Source organism: Hylobates moloch, unplaced genomic scaffold, assembly GCF_009828535.3.
Source record: "Hylobates moloch isolate HMO894 unplaced genomic scaffold, HMol_V3 SCAFFOLD_5, whole genome shotgun sequence".
NCBI classification, from domain to species: domain Eukaryota; kingdom Metazoa; phylum Chordata; class Mammalia; order Primates; family Hylobatidae; genus Hylobates; species Hylobates moloch.
This window is the reverse complement of record NW_026652280.1, coordinates 117947174-117970085: the sequence shown is the minus strand read 5'-3', so window position 1 is coordinate 117970085 and position 22912 is coordinate 117947174. Positions and strand designations below refer to the sequence as shown.

The window sequence follows — 22912 nt, the reverse complement described above, 5'->3', positions numbered from 1 at the left end:
TGTGGTTGAGGCTTTACTTCCATCAGGCAGGCCTAAGGCCGGGGCCACACTGCAGGAGCAGGGCCTGTAAACCAGTCAATGCTGCTCTTTCATGCAGCATAGGGACAGCTCCGGGGCTGAGCTCCACAGGCGAGGGGCCAGGCAGGCCCTTCAAAGCAGATACAACCACTAACGGGAAGGAAGGTCAGGCTGGGAAGTGCAGGGAAAGGTAATGTTGGGAGGGGGATGTTCATGAAGGAAAGTGGGTAGCTGAGGCTTCAAAGGACCTGCATGGGACAGGGGTTTAGGGGAAGTGAAGAGGGACAATGAAGTCCTGGGGGTAAAGATGGGAATAAACAGGAGAAAAGAAAGAGGAGGCAGGTGCTGGGATGCAGAGTCCAGCTGGGCTCCACAGCCTGGGCAGCAGGCTGAGTATGGGCTCCTCACTCCCACCTCCTGGCCTTTAAGGCCCTACTTGTTGCCCCAGACAGCCATCTTTGTGAATACAGGTCTTGGGAGGAAGCGGCTGGACTTCATGTAGGCAGAGATCTTCTCCAAGCCCTGGGAGGGGGGAAAAATGAGGCCAGAGCTCAAGGTCAGCTGTCAATGAGGATAACCCCACTGCAGACACAGCAGGTCTGGGCCCTGGCCACAGCCTTTCTACGTGGGCTCAAGTGCTGAGGCATCACACAGCCTCTTAGGGTCCCTAGATCTGTGGAGTTAACTCTTCCAACTTCCTTTAAGTAATGTTGTACCACAGTAACAGCTAACACTTATGAAGATTCTACACTGTGCTGGGTGCTCTCTACCCAAGAGAAATTACAACATAAGCTTAGAAAATCCACTTGACTACTCTGCAAGGCTGAATCTATTATCACCATTTCTCATGTGGGAAACAGAAGTTCAGCAACTTCCTCACATCCAAATAGCTAGTAAGGGGGATAGAACTGCAATGTAGCCTGGTTCTGTCTCTCTCCAGTTCTGGCCTCTTTCTGCCAAATTCTTTTCTTCTGCCCCACCACCCCTCACACCAGGCCCTGTCACTCCTTGACTGCACAGTCTCCTTTTCCACAGGGAGGCTCTTGGCTTGTCTGGGTATAGACACACAGAGGGGACCTTCAGCAGAACAAAGGGGCTCTGAACACACTCACCCAATGTCTCAGTAAAACCTGGATGAAAGTGGAATGTGGAGTGGCAGTGCACAAGAAAATCAAAGGTGAGACTAGGCTCTAATCATTCCCCTTAAAGCAGAAAGTCCAAGGTTCTCCATCTAGTATCTTAGCAAAATCTCACTGTGCCCTAACCCATGGCATCTTCAGCCCTGCTGCTGCAGATCAGGCTACATGACACTCAGATGTGCTGTGCACAATCTTACCAGGATTGAATGACCAGATAAGGTATTCAAAAAGATCCGTCTGGGCGCAGTGGCTCACACCTGTAATCCCAGCACTTTGGAAGGCCGAGGCAGGTGGATCACCTGAGGTCAAGAGTTGGAGACCAGCCTGGCCAACATGGTGAAACCCCATCTCTATTAAAAATACAAAAATTAGCCAGTCATGGTGGCGGGCACCTGTAATCCCAGCTACTCAGTAGGCTGAGGCAGAGAATTGCTTGAACCCAGGAAGCGGAGGTTGCAGTGAGCCAAGATCGCACCACTGCACTCCAGCCTGGGTGACAGGCTTGACCCTGGCACATAACAGGCCATAGCTCTCAGACCTCCTCTACCCCTCCCTTCCCACCACCTCTTAACTAACTCCAAGGCCACTCAGCCTGGACCAGAACCATAGAACTAGAGCCGATGGGAACTAGCTGAGCAAACAGATCTCTTGATGGGGAGTGGAAAAGGGAAACAGATTCAAGGCTCAGAAGCCTGTTGGACTAATGCCTCAAATCCCCAAATCTGTAGTAATGTAGGATTTGCTGCTCTCAAACAAGTTCAGCACACACTTCACAAGCTGCTCTCCCTGCAGGTCTCTCACTGCACTCATTTCCAGGATGGGGTTGTCATCTATGCATCCCCGACTGTGCCTCACACCCTGCCTCATGCAGAGGAGCAGGTCAGTGAATAGGAGTCAAATCAGCGTACTACTCATCTCACAGGGGGAACACTTGGAACATTGGAGGGAAAAAAGAGAGGAAGAGGCCAGGCTCAGTGGCTCACACCTGTAAACCCAGTACTTAGGGAGGCTGAGGTGGGTGGATCACCTCAGGAGTTTGAGATCAGGAGTTTGAGACCAGCCTGGCCAACATAGCAAAACCCCATCTCTACTAAAAATACAAAAATTAGCCGGACGTGGTGGTGCACACCTGTAATCCTAGCTACTCAAGAGGCTGAGGCAGGAGAATCACTTGAACCCAGGAGACAGAGGTTGCAGTAAGCCGAGATTGCTCCACTGCACTCCAGCCTGGGCGACAGAGCAAGACTCCTTCTCAAAAAAAAAAAAAAAAGAGGAAGAGAGGTAGAGAAGGAAAGTGCTCCAGCACAGGGCATTTCAGCATAAGCTCCTTCAACAGGGGCACCCACATATGTACCCTAATCCAGCTCCAGCCACAGCCCTGGCTCTCAGGATTCCCCACATGGGGGTTCAATTGTGCAAAGCTTCTGGGGGTAGCTATGAATACTGCCTGTGGGTTCAGTATTGAACATCAATGCTACTGTGTGTCAGTCCTACTATTGCCAGCTGAATCTGTGGTCCTGAGGTGTTCTGCCTCTTCCAAAGTGTCCTGGGCTATGAAACCCAGGCTGGACAAGGCCTGAGCCTTTTCTTTTGTCACAAAAGGGAGAGCCCTGACTGCCGACCATAGATCCAGAGGCTCGCAGGGAGCCCAGCACAGCCTCCACTGGCTCTGGGACCCTGAGCAAAGGACTGACCCTCTCATTCTCAGTTTCTTTGTCTCTAAAACGGGGGAGATAATTCTACCACCCTGTAGGAATGTTGTAAATTTCAAATTCAACACAATAGGTATAATGTGCTGGGCACAGTTCGTGGCATGAAGCCAGCACTCAATAAATGCAAGTTATTCTTTTTATTTTTGCTTTGTTTTTGAGATGGAGTTTCACTCTTGTTGCCCAGGCTGGGGTGCAATGGCACGATCTTGGCTCACTGCAACCTCCGCCTCCCAGGTTCAAGCGATTCTCCTGCGTCAGCCTCCGTAGTAGCTGGGATTATAGGCATGTGCCACCACATCCGGCTAATTTTGTATTTTTGGTAGAGACAGGGGTCTCTCCATGTTGGTCAGGCTGGTCTCGAACTCCCAACCTCAGGTGATCCACCCGCCTCGGCCTCCCAAAGTGCTGGGATTACAGGTGTGAGCCACCGCGCCTGGCCACTTTTTTTTTTTTTTTCTTGAGATGGAGTCACACTCTGTCATCTAGGCTGGAGTGCAGTGGCGCGATCTTGGCTCACTGCAACTTCCACCTTCCAGGTTCAAGTGATTCTCCTGCCTCAGCCTCCCGAGTACCTGGGATTACAGGTGCTCACCACCACGCCCAGCTAATTTTTGTATTTTTTTTTTTTAGTAAAGATGGGGTTTTGCCATGTTGGGGAGGCTGGTCTCAAACTCCTGACCACAGGTGATCTGCCTGCCTCAGCCTCCAAAGTGCTGAGATTATAGGTGTGAGCCACCGCGCACTACCATAAATGTGAGTTATTCTTTGTGTAGCTCCAGGACTGGGAAAGCATCACAAAGGAGGGAAAGGAATAAGGGACATAAAGAGAAAGGAGGACAGAGGCATCACCTCAAATCGGGAGATGAAGTCCTTCAGGTTTGGGAAGGCGTCCAGGCAGCTGGGCTCAAATACTTGGTTTCTCTCAAGGACATCATAAGCAATGAAATCCACAAACGTGATCTGGATAAGGCCAAGGATATGTGGGCTGAAACCTCCATAATATAGGAAGTATGACAAATCTGTGGTGTCCCCATCACACGCCCCCATTACCTTGTCCCCAAGAAACCATGGCTGCTTCCCCAGAAACTGTGAGTAGAGCTTCAGCATTTCAGGGAGTCCCTCCAGGTATTCTGGTTTCAGTTTCTCCTGAGGCAGAAAACAGCTGTCAACACCCTCAGACACAAGCTCCCTGCACAGATGCGGCCTCCCAGTTTTGTGCATGGCCCCAGCGGGCTGCGGGCAAGCAGTCATCTTCCCCACAGCTGGAACTGGGTCAGTGCCTAGGCTTCAGCTGGATACATCAGCATTATTAGACTCCAGCTGGGTAGCTGGAGTCTTTCTGAGGTGATGGGATGGCAGAGCGGAATGTGACACTCTCCCTAAATCTGTCCCACTGACCTCCAAACAACCTCTGGGTCAGCCCCAGGAGCACCTGAGCACCTGGTAGGCTCTGGACCCAGATATGAGCAGAATCAAGGATGCACAGAACTAAAGGAGCTCAACGAAAGAAGTAGAAAGTTCCTCCTAGTGGGGCAGCAGAAGAATACAATGAACATTGAGTGGTTTCTGGAAAGATGAGGAGATATTCAGAGGATGCGTGGAAGAAACGAGGGGGAAAAAGAGCCTCTGGCTGCCCCTAAGCTGCCTGTTAGGAAAATCCGCTGATCTCACTGTATGTCAAGAGAGCACTCGGAAGACACCAAAATTGCAGGTGCCATTACTCCTTTGTTTTGCACTTGTTTTCCTCATAGTTTGTGTATTCCAAAGCAGGCAGATGATATAAACCACTGGGAGAGATGGCCCAAAGCACAGGTCATGGGTCAGAGATGGAGGGGATTCTGGAAGTAACCATTACTGTCTAGAGAGTGAATTCATACCCTGGGGAGTCAGGATTCTATAAGTAGATTGGTGGGGAATTGATTTAGAGGTTTTATTTGACACGACTTTGGGGGTTGAGGGTCACTCTGGTGGCAGTATAGGAAATAGCTTGAAGGATGAGTAGCACTAAAGAGTTCAAATGGAAAACAGGACCCGTGTAGATGGCCAAGACCACAGTCTTGGCTCCTGATCAAAATGAGAGCTGAAGCCGGCTGGGCTTCTGGGTCAGGTGGGGACTTGGAGAACTTTTCTGCCTAGCTAAAGGATTGTAAATGCACATCAGCGCTCTGTGTCTAGCTAAAGGTTTGTAAATGTACCAATCAGTGTGCTGTGTCTAGCTAATCAGGTAGGGGACTTAGAGAACTTTTCTGTCTAGCTAAAGGATTGTAAATGCACCAATCAGCGCTCTGTGTCTAGCTAAAGGTTTGTAAATGCACCAATCAGCACTCTGTAAAAACAGACCAATCAGCGCTTTGTAAAACGGACCAATCAGCACTCTGTAAAATGGACCAATCAGCTCTCTGTAAAATGGACCAATCAGCATAATGTGGGTGGGGCCAAATAAGGGAATAAAAGGAGGCCACCCCGCAAGCCAGCAGCAGCAACCTGGTGACGGTTTGGAAGTGTATTTTCTTTGACTCTTCACAATAAATCTTGATGTTGCTCACTCTGTGGGTTTGAACTAACTTTATGTGCTGTAACATTCACTATGAGGGTCTGCAGCTTCCCTCCTGAAGCCAGCCAGACCATGAACCCACCAGGAGAAATAAACAACTCCAGAGGTGCCACCTTTAAGAGCTGTAACACTCACTGCAAAGGTCTGCAGCTTCACTCCTAAAGTCAGCAAGACCACAAACCCACCGGAAGGAAGAAACTCCGGACACATCTGAACAGCTGAAGGAATGAACTCCGGACACACCATCTTTAAGAACTGTAACACTTACGGGATAGGCCCACGGCTTCATTCTTGAGTCAGTGAAACCAAGAACTCACCAGAAGGAATCAATTTTGGACATAAACGGCAGCGAAAGGGGAGACGGGGAGTGGGGTAGGGGAGACGGGGAGTGGGGTAGGGGAGACGGGGAGTGGGGTAGGGGAGACGGGGAGTGGGGTAGGGGAGACGGGGAGTGGGGTAGGGGAGACGGGGAGTGGGGTAGGGGGACTCACAAAATCTGGGTTATAGCAGAGTCTGGCTAGCTGCATACGGTTGTCCATAAGCTGGTTCTCCAAAATGTCTTCCCGAATCTTCTCCTTTTCTGTCTCCCCGCCTACCACCCGCAAAACAGACTCACTGTCAGCATCACCGCCCAGCCAAGCCCAGGAGTAGGCCATGCTCCCTCCACACCCTGCAGCCAAACGCACTCACACAGGTTGTGCCTGCGGGCAATGTAGCGCAGGATGGCGTTGCTCTGGGTGATCTTGTGAGTCCCATCAATCAAGTAGGGCAGCTGGATGGATGGGAAACGAGGGAAGCTCAGTTGGGCCACCAGGCTCTCCAGTATCCCCTTCCCATAAGCAAGGGCAGAGAGGAGACCGGGCACTCACGGTGCCTGCTCATGGCAGGCCTGAAATAAGAATACTGTCACATGAACGAATGAGGTCGGACACAGAACTTCATGGAAGGGCTGTGTACACAGCCACAGTGAGAGAAATTGGGCAGAAGACTCCTGATCCGAACACCTCTAAGCTGGGGAGAGGAGATGCAGTCAGAGATACGTTGCACTTCCTTGCAAAACCGCCCCTTCCCCTGCACCTACATTGGGAAAGTCCAGGCCCAGCTTGAATTTTTCATTCAGCCACTGGCTTCTGTCATAGTCAGGAGCTGCGGTGGGGAAGAAGTGGTGAAAACAAACCTCCCCAAAGCCCAGCCCTCCTTCCCGGGGATCCTCCCAAAGAGCCAGTGGCAAGATCCCTGAGACAGGTGGGTCTAGAATCTGACCACTCAGTCCCACATCCCAGGATTAAGAGAGAGAGAATCCCGGTGAGGGCTCTGGACCCCACAACAGCTAAGGCTTCCAGGGTTTAGGCAAGCCCCAAGGGACACCCAACCCAATTAGACCCGGGGCCCAGCATCCCGCCCCAGCATTCTGCCTTGCAAGGAGCTCCCTCACCGGGGCTCAGGGAAGGGACAGCCTGCAGCTCCAGCAAGGGAGGCCTGCAGAGTCAGCCACAGGTGGCCACCATCGGTTGCTTGGTGCCAACCTAGTGTAAGTGGGTAGAGCCCAGACACGAGGGTGCCATTACCATCCCCCATCGTGTACTTCTTTTCCTCGTAGCTTGAGTCTGTGTATTCCAGGAGCAGGCGGATGGAGTGGGCCAGCTGGGAGAGATGGCCCACAGCTCGGGTCAGGGATGGAGGGTCCCTGACTAGGTGACGACTCTGCACAAGGGCAGCCCCGTCTCCTCCTCTTCCTGCCTCACCCCCCAACCCCCGCCTGCCCCCCACACGCACACATAGCGGCAAGCACAGACCCTGCTGTCAGGGACAGCCCTGAAGAGGAACCGTCCCTAGAGCCCGTTCCGCAGCTGCTCCACACCTCCCCGTCTCCACGCACCCCCCCTCCCACCGCCCAGCGGACCCTCGCTCACCCCACGGATGTTCCAGTACCCCAGTGTTATGGGCATGGTGCTAGTTGCTGTGGATTCTGCAGACAGGCCTCAGCGGGGCAGGGCTCAGCCTTTGTGAGAGGCCCAGAGAGGGTAGAGGGGGAGCCTTGCTACGTCCCCGCCCCACGGCCCGCCCTGCCCCCGAAACGGGCCAATCTGGAGGCCCGGAGCACGCTGAAGGGGCTAGAAGGAGTAGGATCGCCTCCCACCTCCCAGCCCCGTGGGTTTCACGAGAGAGATCAGGACGCCCAGAAGCCCAGGGCGGGGGAGAACTGGTTGAGTCCAGGGGTTCAAGACTGAACTGAGCTATGATGGCCCCGCTGCACTCTAGGTTTAGGCAAGAAAGAAAGGCTCTCTCTAAAAGAGAGAGAGATTCTGAATAAAGTAATAATAGCCTGATAAAGAAAAATAACACAAAAGAACATTTGGTGCTCCGGGATTCACTGGATAAGTTTTCAAAACTTTTCAGTGTATGATATAGATTGTTATAAACTGCGGACATACATGGCATGACAGACCTAACATGGAAAGGACAGCACAGGCAAGGATGATTATAACTCACTGTCACTTATCAGCCTAAATCCAAACGTCAGGAATGCTGCCTCAGAGAAAAGAAAATGATGTTTTTGTCATAAGTGGTGCTGTGCTCTTAGGGAGCTTGCTGGGTGGGGACAGAAACAGAAAGGTGGGGAGCAGGGGCTGGGGGACTCAGGGAGGGAGGAGAAAGCCCATGTGGAAACGTTAGAATCTGGGGTAATCAGAGGTGTTTGTATTCACTCTTTTTGCAAATTTCTCAAACTCTGATATTAAATCAAAATAAAAAGTTAAAAAAAAAAACTACCAGGACAGACATACACAAATAATATTAACTGAAATAAATGTTCCATCAAAGAGGACTTACCTTAACTACATGAGTTATATTATGATTTCTATTATTATTATTATTATTTTAATATTAATATCCATCCAGCACACCACTGGTCTTCAGGTGGAGGTAACTCTGCTCCTCAGGGGACATGTAGGTCTGTCCGGAGACTTTGTTAATTGTCACCACTGGGAAGCGCCCATGGCATCTAGTGGGTAGAGTTTGCTGAACACCCTGCAATGCTCAGAACAGTGCCCCACAACAAATAATTCTGCCCTCCAAAATGACAGTACTGCTGAGGTGAAGAAACCCTAGTCTAAAACCCGGCCAACGTGGTGAAATCCCGACTCTACTAAAAATGCAAAAAAATTAGCCAGGCCTGGTGACCGGTGCCTGTAATCCCAGCTACTCAGGAGGCTGAGGCAGGAGAATTGCTTGAACTGGGGAGGCGGAGGTTGTAGTGAGCTGAGGTTGCACCACTGCACTCCAGCCTGAGCGACAGAGTAAGACTCCGTCTCAAAAAAAAGAAAAAGAAACCCAGGAATGGGTCAAAAGTTGCAGTGGGAGAAACAAGGTCCTCAAAATTCTGGTGGCAGGAGGGAGACCAGAGGACCCACTTCCCTGGACATCAGCTGGCAGAGGGAGGACCTAGAGACAATCTCAGCTGGCGCAGTCCCTGCAGGCATCAAGCCTGATCTTCCAGGGTACAGGGTAGGGAGTGGTGGGACTCTCTCTGCCAGTCAGACAGCAGGCCTCCCCTGCAGCTGTGAGCACATTATTCCAGAGCCAGGCAGCCTGAGCCCAGCACCATGGGGTAATTCTTCTAGAGCTGCTGGGGCAAAGCTAGGCAGGATGAACTGAACTTATTTTTGAAAAGTATCCACCCAGCCTGGGAAGCATGGTGAAACATTGTCTACCAAATACACGAAAATTAGCTGGCCATGGTGGACAGCCTTTACCTGTGGTCCCAGCTACTTGAGAGGCTGAGGTGGGAGGATCACTGGAGCCTGAGAAGCCGAGGCTGCAATGAGCCATGATCACACCACTGCACTCCAGCCTGGGTGACAGAGTGAGACCCTGTTTCAAAAAACTGTAATAAGTCAAATTTTAAAAGAAGGTATCTACCTGACTGACTATCGTGTGTAGAAAGGTCCCAAAAGTCACTGCCAATTTGCAATGACTTGACTGGACTCTCCCTGCATTTAACACCCCCATAGGGGTGGCCAAAAGTCAAATATATAATAAGCACCTGATGACTGCCACAGACATGGATATGAGTGATGCTAGTCACCAGAGGCAGCCCCCTTCCCACTGTTCACCCACCCTTCCAAGCCTGCCAGAGACCCTCACCCAAAATGAATTGGCAAAATATGCAAGCAGATGTTTTGATCTTTGGAGGCTTTAAAATAATGATCATCAACAGGGAGATTTACTAGGAGAAAAGAGCGTATCTTCCCTCAAAATCTCCTTGGAGTTTACTGCGAGGCATCTCAGACAAGGCTTTCCATATAGAAAAGCACCCAGGTAATAGATATGCTACAGCGTTTTCTCTTGTGCTTGATTTTTTAAAACTTACTCATTGATAATGAGTTTGTATGTGTGTGTGTGTGTTTTTGTTTGTTGTTGTTGTCATTGTTTTTTGCTATGTGTACTAGTCAGGGTTCTTCAAAATTTGAAGTGACGCCACTAAGATAAGCCTGTAGGAAATTTGTGTGTTTATTTATAAATTTATCTATCTGTTATGGGAATTGGCTCACACAATTTTGGAGTGGAGAAGTCCCATGATCTGTTGACTGCAGGATAGAGAAGCAGGAAAGACAGTGGTATCATTCAGAGTCTAAAGGCCTCAGAACAAAGATAGGGGTAGGAGGTGATGGTGTTAGTCCCTGATCAAGTCTGAAGGCCAGAGAACCAGGAGTGTGGATGTCCCAGGATAGGCAGAGATGGATGTCCCGGTCAGAAACATCAAATTCACCCTTCCTCTGTCTTTTTCTCCTCTCTGGGCCCTGACAGTTTGGTGGATGCCTCCTTCATTGCTGAAGGAAATCTTGGCTCAGTCTTCTGATTCAAAGGCAAATCGTTTCTGGAAACACCCTCACAAACACAATAATTTTACCTGCCATGTAAGCATCCTTTAGCCCAGTCAAGTTGATGCAGAAAATTAACCATCACATTATGCCACAGGAAACCTAGAACAGAATCACAATTAATTACATTGTGCCTATTAGAGAGAAGGTCTTGACTGCTACAAGATCATTCTTTAACCTTTCTCCAGAAATTGACTAAACCACAGGTAGAGAATGGGTAAACAGAGAGTTTTATACAGGAGATTCAAGGACGGGTAGATTCACAGACTGTGATTCATTGGCAGAAACATGCACACACTATAAACAAAAAAGGTGAAGGTAGAAAACTTGAAGGTATTCTTATGAACCTATAAAAATATCATAAGATGAAACTGCAATCCCTCAAGTACCTAAGGTAGTGCAGAAAGATCCATGTCCTTGCAGGTGGCACCATGAATTAAGTTATTCTCTCTGGGCCGGGCGTGATGGCTCACGCCTGTAGTCCTAGCACTTTGGGAGGCTGAGGCAGGCAAATCACCTGAGGTCAGGTGTTCGAGACCAGCCTGGCCAATATGGTGAAACCCCATCTCTACTAATTAGCCAGGGGTGGTGGCGTGCGCCCGTAATCCCAGCTACTCAGAAGGCAGAGGCAGGAGAATTGCTGGAACCCAGTAGGCGGAGGTTGCAGTGAGCTGAGATTGCACCACTGTACTCCAGCCTGGGTGACAGAGTAAGACTCCATATCAAAAAAAAAAAAAAAAAGCTATTCTCTCTGTAGAGCAATCAATTTATCTATGATAATACCATAACACCATTCTCACCTTTTGCCTTGTAGTAATTGCCTTTGGGGACCAACTCAAATAAAGTACCCAAAAATCAAAGAAGGAATTAGTTTAAACATGATCATTCTGTTCTAAAAATAAATAAATTAGAAAAATCCACATGCTCAATAGAGTAAGAATGACTAGGCAAACTATAATTTACCCACAGGAAGTAATGATAGCCATTAAATGTTAGAAATAGGCATGCATATAGACTGCCAACATGTACAGATTCTTAGGTAAATGAGAAAAAACTGCAGAACCTAAGAGTGCATGTGCCCATCAATCTCACCTATCCAAAGAAGTAGGCATGAATAAAAATCTAAAGGGAATTTGAAATGACACCATTAAGATAGAGCCTATAATTTGCCTAATAACTATTCAGTGAGCACCTACTATGCTCAGGGACTGTCCTAGGTGATATGCAAACACCTGTTACGTCAGTGAACAAGAAGAGACAAAAAACACATGTCCTGAGGATGTTGACATCTTATGAGGGAAAGCAAACCAACACAAGCACACAAATAATGTAAGACATATGTGCATGTCATTGAAGTGTAATACACATACAGTGCACAGGCCTTAATGCATGCTTTTCTTTTTTTCCTTTTTTTTTACTCTGTCCCCAGGCCGATGCTGGCCCGGTTACTGCAACTCACCTTGCCTCAGCCTCCTGAGTAGCTGGGATTACAGGCACCGCCACCATGCCCGGCTAATCTTTGTATTTTTAGTAGAGACAGGATTTCACCATGTTGGTCAGGCTGGTCTCGAACCCCTGACCTCGTGATCCACCCGCCTTGGCCTCCCAAAGTGCTGGGATTACAGGCGTGAGCCACCGCGCCCAGCCAAGCATGCTTTTCATTGAAGTGTAATACACATACAGTGCACAGGCCATTTAAGTCTGCTACTCTGTGGGCTTTTCCACTTGTATACTCTTCTGGAATCACCTCCCAGATAAAGAGAGAAAACTTACAGCACTCCACCAGGCCCCTTCAATACGCAACCTTCCAGTTCTCACCAAGCTCACCAATCATCTGACCTCTGATACCATGGACTCATTTCCCTCTCCTGATTTTCGTGTAAATGGAATGAGGTCATGTGTCCTTTCTCCTGTCTGGATCCTTTTACTCAACATGTCTGTGAGGCCCATCCATGTTTTTGCACAAAGCGTTAGCACGTTTATTTTCATTATGGCAGAGTAAGTATTCCATTATATGACTGCTGGAATTATGTTGATAAACCACAGTTTATTTTTTCATTCTTCTATTCATGGAATTTGGATTGTTATTGGCTATTTAAAATAAAGCTGTTTTTGGCATCATTATAGCTGGTTCTTGGAATCCATTAGGACTCATTCCTGTAGGGTGGGATTTCTGGGTCCTGAGTAGATGTATGTTTACCTCTAGTTGACACTGCCAGTATTCCAAAGTGGCTTTCCCACCAGCAATGCGTGACAGTTCCAGTTACTCCATAAATCACCAACAATTGTCAGTCCTTTCAATGTCAGCCATTCTAGTGAGGATACAGTAGGATCTTACGGGTTTTTAACTTTCTGCTGTCTGATGATGTTGAGCACCTTCTCATGAGCTTAGTGGCCATTTGGATATTCATTTTTGGGAAATGCCTGTTCAAGTTTTGACTCATTTTTTAATGGGTTGTATTTTTGGGTATATAGTTTTTGGAGAGGAGACCTTTGTGGATTTGTAATAAGTTCTCCCTGCTGAGCATTACCTGAATTCCAGACCCAAAAAATCAGCAACTATTTGTGGTAACAGCTTGGGAACTGCTGAGTGGGAGAACCTTCCGGTGAAGCAGCTCACAGTAGAGCTTGGGTCCTAGAGATCTAAGAGCTGTGATGGAGTCAGTCAGTGTGGAAGACAGAAGGATCCTGGTTCTCTGTGATGGGAATTCCACCACCTCTGGGCATCTAAGACGTACTCACTGAGACCTAGCTCTGCCTAACCATGGAAAGCACTGAATAATACTGAATAAATATAAATAAATGAAGATCTAGGCCCAGAAAGAGGCATCCTTTCTATAAAGCACTTTATGTGGCTTCCTGCTCTAAGGCAGTCAGAAAAGGGATCAAGAAATTGGAAACAGGGCCAGGCATGGTGGCTCATACCTGCAACCCCAGCAATTTGGGATGCCAAGGTAAGAGGATCGCTTGAGCTCAGGAGTTCCAGACCAGCCTGGGCAACATAAAGAGACACGATCTCTACAAAAAATTTTTTAATGTGGCCAGGTGTGGTGTCACACCTATAGTCTCAGCTATTTGGGAGGCTGAAGTGGGAGGATTCTTGAGCCCAGGACTGGATGCTGCAGTAAGCTATGATGCCGCCACTGCCCTTCACCTTGTTTCAAAAAAAAAAAAAAAAGTTGGAAACACCTTACTAAGCCCATCATAATCTCTATGAACCCAGCTACTGCCAGGGTCACCAGCCAGTCCCTCGGAAGAGGCAGTGACAGACACAGTCTGGGCAGCCAGGAGCAAATAAGACAAGACTATAGCAAATGTGGCTGAGGCTTTATTTTGATCAGGTAGGCCTAAGGCAGGGGCCATGCTGCAGGAGCAGGGCCTGTAAACCAGTCAGTGCTGCTCTTTCATGCAACACGGGGACAGCTCGGGGCTGAGCTCTACAGGCGAGGGGCCAGGCAGGCCCTTCAAAGCAGACACAACCACTAACAGGAAGGAAGGTCAGGCTGTCAGGAAGAGATCAACCTGTAGATCCCCAAGCAGCCTTTGGAATTATAGACCTCAGAATGACAAACAGAAAAAGCTTAAGTAAAAAAGCAAAAGATATAGCCAGGCGCAGTGGCTCACGCATGTAATTCCAGAACTTTGGGAAGCCAAGGTGGGTGGATCACGAGGTCAGGAGTTCGAGACCAGCCTGGCCAACATGGTGAAAACCCGTCTCTAAGACAAAAATACAAAAATTCGCTGGCGACAGTGGTGCGCACCTGTAGTCCCAGCTACTGGGGAGGCTGAGGAAGGAGAATCGTTTGAACCCGGGAAGGGGAGGTTGCAGTGAGATGAGAGCACACCACTGCACTCCAGCCTGGGTGACAGAGTAAGACTCCCTCTCAATAACAATAATAATAATTTTAAAAAAGCAAAGGATGCAGTCAGATTGGCACCCACCTACTCACCAGAAATGCTCAATTCTAGAAAAAAGTGAGTAAATCTATTAGAGGTCTCAAGGTTTTCATCATAGAATTCTATCCCCAGCTGATATGGTTTGGCTGTGTCCCCACCCACATCTTACCTTGAAGTGTAATAATCCCCAGGTGTCAAGGGTGAGGGCCAGGTGGAGAAAACTGAATCGTGGGGGCAGTTTCCCCCATACTGTTCTCATGGTAGTGAATAATCTCACAAGATCTGATGGTTTTATAAGTGGGAGTTCCCCCTTTAGTGCAGGGAAGGGTAATGTTGGGAGGGGGATGTTCATGAAGGTAAGTGGGTAGCTGAGGCTTCAAAGGGCCTGCATGGGACAGGGATTTAGGGCAAGTGAAGAGGGACAATGAAGTCTTGGGGGTAAAGATGGGAATAAACAGGAGAAAGGAACGAGGAGGCAGGTGCTGGGATGCAGAGTCCAGCTGAGCTCCACAGCCTGGGCAGCAGGCTGAGTATGGGCTCCTCACTCCCACCTCCTGGCCTTCAAGGCATTACTTGTTGCCCCAAACAGCCACTCTTGTGTACAGAGGTTTTGGGAGGAAGCGGCTGGACTTCATGTAGGCAGAGATCTTCTCCAAGCCCTGAGGGGGGGAAAATAAGGCCAGAACTCAAGGTCAGCTGCCCATGAGGGCTGGGACAACCCCACTGCAGACACAGCAGGTCAGGGCCCTGGCCACAGCCTTTCCACGTGGGCTCAAGTGCTGAGGCATCACACAGTCTCTTAGGGTCCCCAGATCTGCGAAGTTAACTCTTCCAATTTCCTTGAACTAATGTCATACCATAATAACAGCTACCACTTATGAAGATTCTACACCGTGCTGGGTGCTCTATATCCAAGAGAAATTACAACACAGGCTTAGAAAATCCACTCGACTACTCTGCAAGGTCGAATCTATTATCGTCATTTCTCATGTGGGAAATAGAAGTTCAGTAACTTCCTCACACTCAAATAGCTAGTAAGGGGGACAGAGCTGCAACATAGCCTGGTTCTGTCTCTCTCCAGTTCTGGCATCTTTCTGTCAAATTCCCATCCTCCCCCAAATCCCTCAGGAGGTCCTGTGGCTCTCTGACTACACAACATTCTCCTGTTTCACAGGGAGGCTCCTGGCTTGCCTAGGTTTGCACACACAGAGGGGACCTCTGAAAATGTCTGTGCAGCCTGGAAGAGAGCCTACATCTCACCCAAGGACCCAGCAAAACCTGGATGAAAGTGGACAAGGTGTGTTGGATCAGCAAAAGAAACGCCAGACCAGGCTCTAATCACTCCTTTTAAAGCAGAAAGTCTAAACCTCCCCACCTGGTACCTGAGCTAAATACCACTGTGCCCCAACCCACCTCATCTCCAACCCCACTGCCTCAGACCAGGCTGTATGACACTCAGGTGTGCTCTGCACGATCTTCCCAGGATCAAATGGCCGTGTAATTTCTAAGGATTCAGAGAGATCCAGGGCTGCCTATTCCCAAAGGGCCAAGCCCAGGTGGACCATATGCTGCAGCCCTCAGCTCTCCTCCCTTCCCACTACCTCTTACATAACCTCAAGGCCACTCAGCCGAGACCAGAGCCAGAGCTGATGGGAACTAGCTGAGTAACCAGATCTCTTGATGGGTAGTGGGAAAGGAAAACAAATTCTAGGCTGAAAAACTTTTTGGACTAATGCCTCAAATTCTCACATCTGTACTAAAGTAGGATTTGCTGCTCTCAAACAAATTGAGCATGGGTGAGGGATGGCTCCCTGTGAGTGAGGGGCAGGCCCCGGGCCTGGTACCCAGGTGCTGCCACACACACCTCACAGGCTGCTCTGCCTGCAGGCCTCATACTGCGCTCATTTCTAGGATGGGGCAGTCATCTATGCATCTCCCACTGTGCCTCACACCCTGCCTCATGCAGGGGAGAAGGTTGGTGAATAGGAGTTAAAATGAGTGTGCTACTCATCTCACAGGGGGAACACTTGGAACACTGGAGGGAAAAAAGAGAGGAAGAAAGATAAAGAAGGAGCACAGAGCACTTCAACACACACTCCTTCAACAGGGGCACCCACATATGTACCCTAATCCAGCTCTGGCCACAGCTCTGGCTCTCAGGATTCCCCACGTGGGGGTCCGATCGTGCAAAGCTTCTGGGAGTAGCTATGAACACTGCCTGTGGGTTTCATACTAGACATCAATGCCACCGTGTGTCAGTCCTACTATTGCCAGCTGCATCCATGCTCCTAAAGTTCTCTGCCTCTTCCAAAGTGCCCTGGGCTGTGAAATCCAGGCTGGATGAGGCCTGAGGCTTTTTTCTTTTGTCACAAAAGGGAAAGCCCTGACTGTCACCCATAGATCCAGAGGCTCACAGGGAGTCCAGCACAGCCTCCACTGGCTCTGGGACTCTGAGCAAAGGCCTGACCCTCTCATTCTAAGTTTTCTTATCTCTAAATGGGCAAGATAATTCTGTTACCCTGTAGGAATGTTGTAAAGTTCAAATTCCACGTGATAGGTGTAATGTGCTGGGCAAGGTTCCTGGCATGAAGCCAGCACTCAATAAATGCAAGTTATTCTTTATGCAGATCCAGGACTGTGAAAGCATCTTAAAGGAGGTAACGGAACAAGGGGCATCAAAGAGAAAGGAGGATGGGGGGGCATCACCTCAAAGCGGGAGATGAAGTCCTTCAGATTTGGAAAGGCGTCCAAGCACTTGGGCTCAAATATACGGTGGAGGTCAAGGACATCATAGGCAAGGAAATCTACAAAGGTGATCTGCAGAAGGCCAAGAATGTGTGGGCTGGAATCTCCGTAACATAGGATGTATGGCAAATCTCTAGTGTCCTCATCACATGCCCCCATTACCTTGTCTCCAACAAACCATGGCCTCTTCCCCAGGAACTGTGAGAAGTGCTGCACCATTGTAGGAAGTCCCTCCAAGTATTCTGGCTTCAGTTTCTCCTGAGGCAGAAAACAGCTGTCACCACCCTCAGACACAAGCTCCCTGCACAGATGTGGCCTCCCCAGGGCTGTGTATGGCCCCAGCTGGCCACAAGCAAGCAGCCATCTTCCCCACAGCTGGAACTGGCTTCAGGTGGACATATCAGCATTTATTACACTCCAAATGGGTAGCTGGAGGCTTTTGTGGTGATGGGAAGGCAGAGAGGAATGCAACACTATCCCTGAATCTGTCCCCACTGACCTCCCAACCACCCTGCTCTGGGTCAGCCCAGGAGCACCTGAGTACCTGGCAGGCTCTGGACCCAGACAGGAGCAGAATCAAGGATACAAAGAACTAAAGGAGCTCAGAGAAAGAAGTTGAAAGTTCCTCCTAGAGCAGTGGCAGAATAATACAATGGACATTGAGTAGTTTCTGGAGAGATGAGATTTTGAGAGGCTGCATGGAAGGAGACAGAGGAACAAAGGCCCTCTGGCTGCCCCGAGCTGCCTGTTAGGAAAATGCATTCATCCCTGTGTGTGTCAAGGAGAAGCACTAGGAAAAGAATAGCACGGAATTCCACAGAGAAGGGTGCTATTACATCCCACTACATACTTCTTTATCCCATAGTGTGAGTCTGCGTATTCCCTGAACAGGCAGATGGCATGAACCAGCTGGGTTAGATGGCCCGTGGCAGAGGTCAGAGGTCAGAGGTGAAAGGAATTCTGAATGCATGACTTTACTGTCTAGGAACTGAATTTCTAGCTTGGGGTGTATGGACTTCTATGATTGGTGGGGACTGATTTATAAGTTTAATGATATGACAGTCACTCTGCTACAGTACAGGGAACCCTCAGAGGATCAACAGCAGTGAGGAGTTCAAATTGTGAATAGGACCAGAGTAGATGGGAATATAAGAAGCCTGGCTTCTGGCCCAGACCAGGGAGGGACTCACAAAGTCAGGGCTGTAGCAGACTCTGGCCAGCTGATTGGAGACGTCCATAGCCTGGTTCTCCAAAATGTCCACACGAATCTTCTCCTCTTCTGTCTCCCCACCTGCCACCCACAAAACACAGACTCAATCTCAGCATCACACCCCAATCCAGCCAAGGAGGGGGCCACCTTCCCCCCACACACTGCAGCCAACCACACTCACACAGATTGTGCTTGCGGGCAATGTAGCGCAGGATGGCATTGCTCTGGGTGATCTTGTGAGCCCCATCAATCAAGTAGGGCAGCTGGATGGATGGGAAACCCAGGAAGCTCAGTTGTGCCACCAGGCTCCCCAGCATCCCCTTCCCATATGCGAGGGCAGTGGGGAGACTGGGCACTCATTGTGCCCGCTCATGGCAGGCCTGAGATAGAAATACTGTCACACTAATAAATGAGCTGGGACACAGAACATCATGGAAGGGCTGTGTAGATAGCCAGGAGTAACAGGAATTGGGCAGAAGACTCCTGATCCGAACACCTCTAAGCTGGGGAGAGAAGATGCAGTCAGAGACACATCGCACTTTCCCCAAAACCGCCCCTTCCCCTGCACCTACATTGGGAAAGTCCAGGCCCAGCTTGAATTTTTCATTCAGCCACTGGCTTCTGTCATAGTCAGGAGCTGCGGTGGGGAAGATGAAGTGAAAACAAACCTCCCCAGAGCCCAGCCCTCCTTCCCGGGGACCCTCCCAAGGAGCCAGTGGCAAGACCCCTGAGACAGGTGGATCTAGAATCTGACCACTCAGTCGCACATCCCAGGGTTCAAGGAGAAAGAATCCAGGTGAGGGCTCTGGACCCCACACGGCTAAGGCTTCCAGGGTTTAGGCAAGCCCTGGAGACACCCAACCCAATTAGACACGGGGCCCAGCATCCCGCCCCAGCATTCTGCCTTGCAAGGCCAGAGGGCTCCCTCACCGGGGCTCAGGGAAGGGACAGCCTGCAACTCCAGCAGGGGAGGCCTGCAGAGGCAGCCACAGGTGGCCACCATGGGTTGCTTGGTGCCAACTCAGCGGGAGTAGGCAAGGCCCGGACACGAGGGTGTCATTACCATCTTCCCTAGAGTACTTCTTTTCCTCATAGCTTGAGTCTGTGTATTCCAGGAGCAGGCGGGTGGCATGGACCAGCTGGGAGAGATGGCCCGCAGGTCGTGTCAGAGATAGAGGGCCCATGACTTGGTGACTTTGTCTGCACCAGGGAAACCCCTAGTCTACACTGCACGCACCCGTCGCCTCCTCTACCCACCCCCACCCCCAAACACACACACACACACAGCGTCACGCACAGGCCCTTCTGAGGGGGGCCGCCCTGAAGAGGAACGGTTCCTAGAGCCCGTCCCGCAGCTGCTCCGCACTTCCCTCCCCCGCGCCTTCGTCCCACCGTCCAGCGGACCCTCGCTCACCCCGCGGATGTCCCAGTACCCCAGTGTCATGGGCATGGTGCCGGTTGGTGCGGATTCTGCAGACAGGCCTCAACCGAGCGGGGCTGAGATTATTAAGAGCTCCAGAGAGGGGAGAGGCGGGGCCTTGCTGCGACCCCGCCCCTCGGCCCGCCACGCCCCCGAAACGCGCCATTCTGGAGGCCCCGGAGAGCGCGCCTGGGGCTGGACTCAGTAAGACCCCCTCCCGCCTCCCAGGCCCGAGGCTTCCGGGAGCGAAGTCCGGGCGCCCAGAAGCACAAGGCGGGGCTAGGCCTTGCCAGCTTCCCTACCCCGCCCTGAGGCTCCACGAGTCCATCCAGCCCTTGCTGCGTCCACAGCGACTTGGCTGTGCGCTTGAGACATCAGCCAGATCCTAAAGGAGCAAAGCTCTTCTCCCTTCTCCTCCCTGCCCGCGGAATCCCTCAGCCTTCTCTCCGCTGCCGAGTTCCCAAGGGCTCTGGGAGACTCCGGCTGCAGGGATCAGACTAAAAAGTGGTGGCCCCAACCTGGGAATTTAATTCAGCCCCTGTCACTGTAAGAGCAGGACTTCCTCTGATCCGAAAGCTACTCTGAGGGCTTAGTCTCCCCTCTAGCCCCGCCTACACAGGAACAATGTCAGTGGTATGGAAAGGACCCCCAGGAAATGGGCCAGAGTAAAGGAAATGTGGTCTGTGTTTTCTGTTAGGGGCCTTTGGGTACTGAGTCCTTCGGTCATCTGGCTAAGTACTATGTAAATTAGCCACTTCGTATTTTGGCACAATTTATGAATCTAAAGGATCAGATCCAGCAAGTTGGTGAGGTATCTGAGGTGCCCCCTAGAAATGTCCAGCCAGTCCACTAGGTGAACCTCACAGAGACCAAAACAGCAACAGCAACAGTGAGTGCAGTGGCCACAGAGAGCAGGCAAGGGAGAGTGGAAGAACTTCCCGAACCAAACTGAGGGTCGGGCTGCTATTTCTCTAGGTCCAATGACGAGATGCAGATCAACTAGAGAGGAAGAGAGGTTTTATTTCTGCAACCGTTACAGGGAGAAGGCCTGGAAATTACCACCAGACCACCACAAAATTACAGTTTTCCAGAGCATATATACCTTCTAAGCTATATGTCTACAAGTAAGTGTGCATTCATCTAAAGACATAAGTGATTAACTTCTTTTAATCTGTAACTAAGGTCTGGGTCCTGAAGACCATACTCTGGAGCCTCAGTCTATTTTAACTTAACCTAAATGGGTCCAGGTGCGGGGGCGGGATTACCCTTATCTTGTCTCCTGCTAGATCACGGAGGCTTAGGGAGTTTCTTCAGACCCACAGGAAAACTCGTTTAATCCTAAATGGGTCTTGTTAGGAATTCCTTCGTTATTTTGTCACGCTTTAAGTCCCAGGAAAGGCCTAGGCAAAACTCTTGGTGGTCTTTTGTTACACTCCAGCCTTTGTATAAAGGCACTGGCTTTTTTTCTTTTTTTTTTTAGCTTTTAATATTTAACCACTCGGTCAGTACTGAAACAGTTGTTATGGAGGCCTGTGTTAGTGACACCTGGCCTGCCACAGAACCTGTCATCAGAGAGGCCAGAACCCTGTCCAGCTAAGGAGGGAGGTCAGAGGATGGCGGCCAGAGAGGAGCCTGAGGGCGCCCCACAGGACCACAGGCAGGGACCCTCCCCTCTCCAGATCCACTATTCTGGACCTGGACCTGGCTCCTGACCCATGTGCGTTCTTCAGTATGAGATTGTGGCACCAGTGGCCTTTGAAGTCACTGTGATATGTGACCTATGGTACAAGCTCCACAAAAACAATGTACAACCTGCCAACTTTCTTCTTTCAAGGTAGAAAAGAGACTATTTCAAAAGAGTTGTGCAATGTTTGGCCTGGGGTTGACTTTGCTTTGTTTAAAGGATATTACAAATAAAAATGGATATATGAAAACAGATGATAGACCTTTAAGAAGAAATCATTTTACAATGTAAACAACAAGGCTATTGTGCTACAAAATCATTTTTTTTTTGAAATTAGCTAAAACGTTGTTAGGACTCCAGAAGATAAACCCGGTATATCAAAAAAAGTTTCAAACCACCTGGATAATGTGTGGATTGGCGTTGAGTGGCACAGGTAGATTTCATCACATCCCTATTAGGCCACAGAAATCAGGTGGTCAGCAGGTGGCTGCTAAGTTGGGGCACTTGGACACTGTGTCACTGAGGCTGGCAAGGCACAGTCCTTGTTGCAAACACTCCCCAGCCATCCAGACCTGGACAGTACTCCCAGCTCAGACACCTGGTAGGTATCCATGTTTAGGAAGCAGTTTTGGCCTCAAAGTGAATTCTCATGTAGATTTTCCTGCACTGAGGCAACAGCACCAGCACAGACACAAGTGTCTGGCCCTAGGAATCATTATATTTCTCATTATGCATTAAGAGTTTATGATTCTGAGTTAATCCATCTTGAGCTGTGAAAGATAAAATGTCTAGATCCAACTGAAAGAAACGATTTTTTAAGAAAGCTAACACTCATGAGAATAATAATTTTGAAACACATAGAACCAGTACCGTTACATTAGTATTCACATATTTGGTCATCCCTTTATTGAAACAACAGTTGTTGAGATCCTACCACATTCCAGGCACTATGAATAAAACAATGCTTCAAGGACACTGTACTTTGCCCATCTCCAACTACATATCAGGTGGGAACTTCAGGGGAGAGATTTTGAAAATACGGGACACTTCTTAGTGTATTTGCACACTGAGAGGCAGTGGAGTGGGAGAGGGGTTGAGTGCAGGAGATAGAAGCAGTGCCTGCCGTTGCAAGGACTCTGAGGAGCCAGGAAGACGGGGCCCAGGCCCCAGGTGGCTTCTTCAGAAGCAGGAGTACAGCTCTGCGGAAGGCGGGAACGACTGGACCAGCAGCATCCCCAAAGTAGGGGCCACAGTGGCCACGAGGATCACACCAGCGGGGGAGTGGGTCTGTGGACGGGGATCGGGAGCAGCAGGGATGAGGGAAGCTGCAAGTGTTCTGAAGGAAGGGGTTGTAGCCAGTTGTCACCACACAGAAACTTCAGTCCCAACAGGGCCAGGACTTCTGGATTTGTATGTGGACAAGTTCTAATTTTTAAAACAACGCTGTGCCAGACAGTCAAAATGCACTGGGTCCCATTTTACCAAGGGCCTATAATGGGACCACTGGACTAGATTTCATAATTCCTTCTGTCTCCTCTGACAACATTCTTACATTCTCAAGGCAAATTAACAGAAAATCTACCTAAAATGTTGTCAGAATTTTAAAAACCAATCTATTAGAAACAAATACTGACAGACAAAATAAAATGT

At 49.6% G+C, this 22912-nt stretch overlaps 2 protein-coding genes across 6 annotated transcripts; both read right to left on the bottom strand.

The window, feature by feature from the left end:
* Positions 1-7467, bottom strand: LOC116469646 (glutathione S-transferase Mu 2). Its single transcript, XM_032155093.2, has 8 exons — positions 7337-7467; positions 6992-7067; positions 6505-6569; positions 6114-6195; positions 5915-6015; positions 3920-4015; positions 3719-3829; positions 1-540 (listed from the first exon to the last, which is right to left on the bottom strand). Exons 1-8 carry the CDS (start codon positions 7370-7372, stop codon positions 451-453), a joined length of 657 nt encoding a protein of 218 aa, XP_032010984.1. The 5' UTR covers positions 7373-7467; the 3' UTR covers positions 1-450.
* A 1716-nt stretch (positions 7468-9183) lies between these two features.
* LOC116469644 (glutathione S-transferase Mu 1) lies at positions 9184-20079 on the bottom strand. Of its 5 annotated transcripts, XR_009213671.1 has the most exons (9): positions 19573-19685; positions 19222-19297; positions 18731-18795; positions 18340-18421; positions 18139-18239; positions 17111-17206; positions 16910-17020; positions 10336-10408; positions 9184-9276 (listed from the first exon to the last, which is right to left on the bottom strand). XR_009213671.1 is itself a non-coding variant. In XM_058439488.1 (8 exons), the coding sequence occupies exons 1-8, from the start codon at positions 19606-19608 to the stop codon at positions 10388-10390; spliced, it is 588 nt and encodes a 195-aa protein (XP_058295471.1). In that variant the 5' UTR covers positions 19609-19685; the 3' UTR covers positions 10276-10387. The 5 variants fall into 5 exon arrangements, 4 of the variants coding, with proteins under 4 accessions (XP_058295471.1, XP_032010980.1, XP_058295470.1 ...); XM_058439488.1 differs by lacking the exon at positions 9184-9276 and having other exon boundaries at positions 10276-10408; XM_032155089.2 differs by lacking the exons at positions 9184-9276; positions 10336-10408 and adding an exon at positions 14520-14862 and having other exon boundaries at positions 19573-19679.
* Positions 20080-22912: the final 2833 nt, after the last annotated feature.